Source organism: Nuphar pumila, chromosome 15, assembly GCF_984573655.1.
Source record: "Nuphar pumila chromosome 15, dmNupPumi1.hap1.1, whole genome shotgun sequence".
Lineage (NCBI taxonomy): Eukaryota > Viridiplantae > Streptophyta > Magnoliopsida > Nymphaeales > Nymphaeaceae > Nuphar > Nuphar pumila.
The window spans coordinates 41,228,742-41,237,314 of NC_143263.1; the positions used below are offsets into that span (position 1 = coordinate 41,228,742).

Here is an 8,573-nt window from a genome sequence, read left to right on the forward strand (position 1 = left end):
ATATCTAACAACAATAACCGAAACCCGACCTGCATATTACTCGGATCAGATTCTAGTTTAACCAAATAATAATGGGTCCGGGCATTCTTTATGCCCATACTTGGGTATTTAGGTTTGGGTGGGTCGGATACTTGATACAAACTTGACACATTGACAGCCCTAAGTACAATTCGCTAGGTTTTCAAACATACTCCATGGCGTGTCTAGGCAACTGTCTAGATTTACTTTTTCCTTATGGTCAAGTCAGGAAATAGCTCTTGTGATTAAGATTATGAACGGGTCGAATATGGGTCAGGTTAGGGTTGACCCGACATTGGATCTAGTGTTGAATGAGTGGGTCTGGTTTTGAATCCAGATTTGACTCTTAACACGGTGGACTTCTGGATCTACATTTGGGCTAACCCCTTCAGGTACTAGATTCATAAAAAATAAGCCAAATATATTGGTTTTCCTGTAAAATAAATAAAATGGATTGGGTCAGACTCGGATAATTTGGACACTAGTGAGAAGCAATTTATTTATCTAATTCCAACTAGGGATGGCAGTAGACCGGGGGAACATGGGGCCCCGCTCCACCTCACCTTGTTTGGACTGAAGATGGAGGACATGAAACGGGGATGAAGGCAGGGATGGAGGTTAAAATCAAAACCCGTGTGGGGATGGAGGGTGGAATTTTGAGAAGGGCGGGGGTGGAGACCTTGTCCCCCGCCCCAGACCGGGTCCACTGCCATCCCTAAATCCAACATGGGTTCGACTAAACCTGACATTATTTATTTTAAATCTGACTTTGGTTGCCTCTCATGTGATTGGAACCACAAGGGATGAAATCAAATGTGATTTGAAGTTATATTCTAGTGTGCTTTGAAATCACATGAGATTCACTTAAAATATGATTTTAAATCACATTCCGTGTCTCATTTGCATGAGATTACAAATCACATGTTTGGCTAGTTGTGCAGATGAAATTCATTGTCTCAATTGCATGAGTTCAATTCACATGTTGGTTTAGCTGTGCAAAATGAGATTCATTCTCTCATTTGTATGTGATTCTAAATCACAATTCATATGCAACCAAACATAATTCAAAAATAAATTCTTGGGATTTAGTTCATAATTAGGTCAAACTTCAACTCGTTTGAGCCTCTACCCCTTAGGTTCAAACCCAAGACTTCTTGGCTGCAATAATTTAACTTGTTTTTTTTTTAAAAAAGCAAGCTGGGGTTAGACAGACCCCCTACCAGTTATACAATGATACCATCGGGATTCAAACTTTCAACGTCCCAATACAAGGTGACGTGCACTAGCTTCTCATACCAGACAAGCGGAGGCCCCGTTGGTACAATAATTTGATCACTTATCTAACTATGAGTTTCTAAAATTACTTGTTAAGAGGCCTTTAAAACATGATAGATTATTAATTAGGGATGACATTACAACCCCTATGCAATTTAAGCTTATTTTATTATCAATAAGCTTTTGTCTTATTTGTTCATGAGGGTTTCCTCGTTGGGGAGGCTCGCTATAAACGCAAATGGGTTAGATCCAAGGTTAAGGTTTTGCATTTTTTTGTAGTTTTGGATTTAGGTGTCTTGGACCCAAATTGTTTGCATCCTTATGACTTGCTATGAATGCAAATGGGTCGGATTGAAGATGGATGTTTTGCAATTTTTTTTCTATTTTTGATCCATTTTTTATCTGAATATCTATGTAATTAACTGATATTTATCCAAACTGTTTGCATCCCTATGACTCGTGAAACGCCACTAAGGCTCTGTCGTAGTTGAAAGCGGTGGTGACTAGGGACTCACCAAATCCCAAGCATCGCCATTGAGAGACCGTTTGGGAGCCAGTGTTGGAGAGGAGGTGAGAGGAGTGATGGGAGCGGAGATGAGAGACTAAAGGTATGTTTGGTTGCGTTTTTTGAAAAATAAAACTATTGTTTAAAAATACTGTGTTTGCAAACAAGAAGGCACAAAAATTACGTGGTTCGGTCACTGACGACCTACATTCACGAGGAGAACAGGACTGGCTTTTTATTCTGATGATTTTGTTGTAGCCATTACAAGCTTATATAACAACCTCTCACAATGAGGTGATAAGGCCAAGAATAACAAACGTAACAACTTAACAAAAAATGATGGCCCAAAAGGAGAATACAAAGCTGGGTATGATGATAACGATTATCTAGAGATAATCTTGCTATAGCTGGAATACCTATAGCACATCCGATAACACTCCCCCTCAAGTTGGTCTGCTAATATCTATGAGACCCAACTTGCGGATATTTATTTGATGCTTTTCACGAGCCAATGCCTTGGTGAAAATATCGGCAGCTTGATCTTCGCTGCTCACATGAGTAGTAACAATTTCCTTTTATTGAATCTTTTCACGAACAAAGTGACAATCGACTTCTATATGCTTCGTTCTTTCGTGAAACACAAGATTAACACCAATATATATATCTGCTTGATTGTCGCATTGAAGTTCCATTGGATCATTACTTTCAATGCCAATGTCCTTAAGAAAACTTTTCATCCAAACCAACTCACATGTGCATAGAGCCATAGCTTTGTATTCAGCTTCTGCACTTGATCTTGCCACAACAGTTTGTTTTTTGCTTTTCCAAGTGACTAGATTTCCTCCAACAAACACACAATATCCTGATGTAGACTTTCTATCGTTTGGGTCTCCTGCCCAATCAGCATCTGCACATCCCAGAATTCTGGAGTGGTCATTTCTTGTCAACAAAATTCCCTTGCTAGGAGCACTCTTTATGTATTTCAAAATTCTATGGGCAGCATCAAGGTGAATGGTGCTTGGGCAATGCATAAATTGACTGATGACATTAACAACATAACAAATGTCTGGGCAAGTAACTGTAAGATAAATAAGTCTTCCAACTAGTCGTTGAAAAATTGAAATTTCATCCAGAGCTTTTCCTTCATCTGTGCGCAGCTTGTGACAGAGATCCATGGGAGTATCGGCTAGTTTGGATCCGAGAAATCCGGTTTCTTTTAAGAGATCTAAAGCATATTTTCTTTGACATAAGAAGATGCCTTCTTTGGAGTGGGCAACCTCTATTCCCAGAAAATATTGTAGTTTTCCAAGGTCTTTGATCTCAAACCTGCGATGGAGAAAGTTTTTAACCTCCTGCATAAACGGAATATCGTCTCCTGTAAGAATAATGTCATCAACATACACTATCAGTATAGTTATACCAGACTTTCTTTTTGCAACAAACATCGAGTAGTCGAAAGTGCACTTTCTGAAATTCAGTTTCTGGAGAGCCTCACTTAGTTTAGAAAACCATGCTCTTGGGGATTGTTTCAATCCATAAATAGCCTTTTTAAGTCTGCACACCATTTCTTCCTTTTGCTCGTATCCTGGAGGTAGTTTTATGTAAACGATTTCCTCCAAGTCTCCGTGTAGAAAAGCATTTTTGACATCTAGTTGAAATAGTTTCCAGTTTTTATTTGTTGCAATACACAACAATGTTCTTATGGAGCTCATTTTAGCAACGAGAGCAAAGGTTTCAGAATAGTTTATTCCTTCCACCTGAATATACCCTTTGGCAACGAGCCGAGCTTTGAATCTCTCAATGGTTCCATCACTGTGATATTTAATCTTGTAGACCCATCAACATCCTACTGCTTTCTCCCCCTCTGGAAGCTTTGCAAGTTCCCATGTATTGTTTTTGGTTAGAGCCTCTAACTCTTCGTTCAAAGCTTTTCTCCACCTTGGATCAAGTTGAGCCTCTTCATAGGTAGTCGGTTCATGATGTTGATAGGTTTTGGCCAAGAATGACAAATAGAAGGGGTTTAGACGGTCGAGGTCAAAACAGGTTTCAATGGAATGGGCAGTTGTATTGGTGGCCAAGTAGGTATAATAATCTTGAAGTCGGGTGGGGGGTCGGATGATCCTTGTAGAACGCCTGACATTCTGGTTTCTTCCTTCCAATATGGAAGCTTCATTGATCTCAGCTTGATCTGAAGAGGTTCCAGGTTCAGATGAGTCACTTGAGTTTTGAGGTACAGGTTTTTGAGAAGAAGAGATGTCATCACACTATGACAAACAGGGAAGAGTGAGTGAATGATCAGTCTCCCCCTGGCTCATGTCCATGGAAGAATTAAAGAAAGGCTCAGTTTCAAAAAAAATTCACATCTCGAGAGATAAACATCCTGCGATTTTCAGGATTAAAACACTTATAACCCTTCTTTATATTGGAGTATCCCAAAAAAATACATTTGATGGCTCTCTTTTCAAATTTACTCCTATGTCTCTCTTGAACATGAACAAAAACCTTGCACCCAAAAACACGCATGTGGGACATAGAGATATCTTTGTTGAGAAGGGTCTTCAGGGGAATAGTATTTTGAAGAGTTCTACTAGGGAGTCTGTTTATAATGTAATAAGCAACACTTATGGCTTCAACCCAAAAAACAGATGGGACGTGCATATGAAACATGAGAGCATGAGCCACATTAAGCAGATGACGGTTTTTTCGCTCAGCCACACCGTTCTGCTGAGGAGTGCCGGAACATGAGTTTTGGGGAATGATGCCTTGTTCATCCATGAAGGTTCTCATAGATTCGTTCACATATTCTCCCCCATTGTCGGATCTAAGCACCTTGATTTTTCGCCCATATTGTCTGTAAACCATTTTATAAAAAACTTGAAAGGTTTTTGAGACTTTATTTTTTTGCTTCAAAAAATACATCCATGTGACTCTCGACTTATCATCTATGAAGGTAACATAGTACTTGTATCCTTCGTGGGACACACTTGGTGCTGGCCCCCACACATCCGTGTGCACAAGATCAAACACCTCATCACTTCTAGTGTTGGAAACTTTAAACAGAAGTTTAGATGATTTTGAAAATTCACAAGCATCGCAAGCATGAGAAAGAGGAAGTAAATCAAAAAATAAGTTCATCAAAACTGGATTAGACGGGTGTCCTAACCGAGCATGCCATAACTTGTTGGCTTCTTCCTTGCTTTGTCGAGCTATCAATCCGTGCATAGCCGTGTCTAACACATAATGACCATCCCGTTCAACCCCTTTACCAATCATCTTATTCGTTTTCATGTCCTGAAAAAACTACATCCTTAGGTGAAAAAATAGCAAGACATTAGACTTGAGGGAAATTTTGGCACATACAGAGCAATCGATTTACCATTTTGAAAAAAAGATGTAGTTCCCTCACCTTGGACAGGAATGGATGTCCCATCGGCTATAAAAATCGTTTTTTTTAAATCAAAATATACGTTAAAGAGAAGTTGTAAGTTTTCTGTCATATGGTCCGTGGCCCCTGTATCGATGATCCAACTTTGATCACTTCTACTGGACAGTAAGGCAAGGTGATTACCTGTAGGAGTATCTTCGGTGGTGGATTTGCTGCTAGTAAGATGAGCTTTGCTGATCTGCTGGAAGAACTTGGCCAGATCATCCATGACAACATTGGCAGCATCAGATTTTGTACCCTTGTCACGATTTGGTTTGCTGTAGAGATCCCGACATTTGTCTCGCACGTGCTTCAGTTTTTTGCAATAGGTATAACGGTTCTTCTGACGAGTTCTATGCCAATCTTTAAAGGGTTTTTTTTTTTCGGTAATCATAGCTGAGTGATCAACACCTTTATCTATTCCTTTGACTTCAGCAGAAAAAATGACATTCTCTTGATTATGATTGTCAGGTTTGGGTTCAGAACACATAACCTGACGTCTGCTTTCTTCCTTTTGGATAATAGAGCAAACCACATTAAATGAGGGTAAAGGAACAGTAAGAAGTACTTGACTTCAGATGTTTTCATAGTCATCTCCAAGACTTGCCAAAAGTGTGAAGACTTTGTCTTCTTCTAGCCTTTGTCTCATGATGTTAGCGTCAGCCGTAGGGGGACGATACATAGTAAGTTCATCCCAAAGACTCCTTAACGCATTGATATGCACATGTAATGGCTTCTCACCTCTTTTGGCGTTGGCGATTTCTTGTTGAATGAAGAAAATACGAGCTAGATTATTCTGTTCTCCATAAACTTCATGCAGCGAGTCCCATATCTCTTGAGCTGTATCAAGGAACATGTATCCTTCTGCAATGGTTGGATCCATAGAATTTAACAACCAAGACATCACCAGATGATTGGTAGACTCCCATTCATCGAATTTTGGATCAGTACTTTCTGGTTGCTTGATCTTCCCCGTGACATAGCCCAGTTTCAATTTTCCGCTAAGGAAAATGCTTGCAGACTTGACCCAACTCAGATAGTTGGAGCCATTCAACGAAACTGTAGTGATCTTCAGCGTGGGGTTCTGTTCTTGAACAAGCATCTTCACGCCTGATTCTGTCATGGTGGAAAACCGATCTTGAGACTGCCGAGGCTCCCTCTCGTTGGTCTCGATCACCTATGAACAACCCACAGATCACCCGGATAGAAAGGGCTTTGATACCATGTTTGCAAACAAGAAGGCACAGAAATTACGTGGTTCGGTCACTGACGACCTACATTCACGAGGAGAACAGGACTGGCTTTTTATTCTAATGATTTTGTTGTAGCCATTACAAGCTTATATAACAACCTCTCACAATGAGGTGATAAGGCCAAGAATAACAAACGTAACAACTTAACAAAAAAGGATGGCCCAAAAGGAGAATACAAAGATGGGTATGATGATAACGATTATCTAGAGATAATCTTGCTATAGCTAGAATACCTATAGCACATCCGATAACATACTGTTTAAAAGGGTTTTATTTTCAAAATCTCATGAGACCTCAAGAGAGAGCAAACTTTTGACAAATAAGATTCACTTTCTTTCTTACTTTTTAGGTTATATGTCAACTCACTTTTTATAAGGCTTACTTATAAGATTTTATGCAAAAAAAAGAAAAAGAAAAAAAGAGAAGAAATTATGTTTGATTGTTTTTTGAAGTACCCTTCAAATGAAATTCACTTTCTAAATATCATGTGATTTGGAATCACATGAAATGCAAACAAAAGTAGTTTAAGTTGTCAACATCCTTACTAGGACCGATCTTCACTCCCAACACCAACCTCATCTCCCAAAATGAGGTTCCCTATGGAAGTAGGTGAAAATAATTACACCTTCATTAAATGTCATCTCCGGTTCTTAAACAAATGAAGTTGAAGACATAGGTGAGCCAAAGATGACAGCGGAGTTGAGAGGAGAGATGGTGTTACAAATGAAGTTGTGTTTGGAGAGGAGGAGATAGTGATAAGAGTGCATATGCAAATGATAGATGAGGCCAATTGGAGTGGTCAACATCTTTGTAAGTAGTAGTTAAAAATGGCCGATCTTCACTCCCAACACCACCCCTCATCTCTCAAAACGGAGTTCTGAATAACCTGTGGGGGTAAGTGGTATCATGGTGACAAAAGTTTAAAACAAAAAAAAAATATCGGCTGCTAAAAACTCATGATAATTTGATTTTTTTTTTAAATCTTGCATATTTTTTTGGCAAAATCTTGTCCATAAAAAATGATTTTTTAAAATTGAGTATACATAAAAAAGTAGTTAGAAATAAAAAACATGGGTTTTTCATGATAAATATCCGATAAAAACATAAATATCATGTTTAAAATGTGGTATTTATGTTTAAAAACGAATAATTTCTTACGAGATTTGTCACCAAATACCATCTCCGGCTTTCCAACCAGGCTTGAATGGATTTCAAAAAGTATTAAATCCACCGATTTTCATCACTGTTGTCATCACCACTCCAAAAGCGACAGCCAAGCCAAACCTAAGCTGAAGGACCATCAGAAATTCCAAATGCACTGGAGTAAGTCCCTTGTCGCAAGCAAAGTTTGGGTGTAATCTTTAATGGTCCAAAGAAACATTGGGCTTTTATATTGACCGAGGACGTTTTCCTTGGTTATTTGATGAAGAAAAAAAGCCTTTAGCTTATTCCATCTTTGAACACACAAATTGGGATTATATTGATTCATAAAAAGAATGATAATATAGAAAATCAACATATAATCTCACAAAAATCATGGCATTTTCAAAATAATACCTATTTAAAAATATTGTAACATTATCACGTTCCAAACTTTTTTAATTGTCTACATTTTTTTATATGTGGCTTATTTTATACATTTACGACAATGTTTAGTATTTCATACTTGCTGATATTTTTCTAAGGTTTTCTCAAAAAAACAAACAAACAATTTATTGTGAGATTTTCACCAACCTGAAAATCCAAAATATTGAGGTGTGATAATGAATGAGTGAATGCCTTGGCCATTCCAGTCATTTTTTTAGAACTACAAACCTATCAACTTAGGGCTGAGTGTCCAAAAAAAAACAATTTAGAAAGTGGGCTGTTTCGGCAAAAATGGTTCTGTGGGAGGGGGGGGGGATTCCATTTCCACGGCAGATGAATCCGCCCCCTTAGTGGATCAACACTATTACATAAGTTTGTTCTTAATTTTTATCTCATATTAATATTATGACATACATAAGTAAGCACGTCTTATTGTATCGCTTAAAACCTCAATAATTGATCTTTATGGTACTTATTTCATCAATTAGATCCTTTATCCATAATAAAAAAA

General features: G+C 38.3%; 1 protein-coding gene across 1 annotated transcript; it reads right to left on the reverse strand.

Annotated features, from left to right (window-relative positions):
* Positions 1-5,796: 5,796 nt before the first annotated feature.
* LOC149815234 (uncharacterized) lies at positions 5,797-6,345 on the reverse strand. The gene has a single exon (XM_089990502.1). It carries the CDS (start codon positions 6,343-6,345, stop codon positions 5,797-5,799), a length of 549 nt encoding a protein of 182 aa, XP_089846628.1.
* Between the last annotated feature and the right edge of the window lie 2,228 nt (positions 6,346-8,573).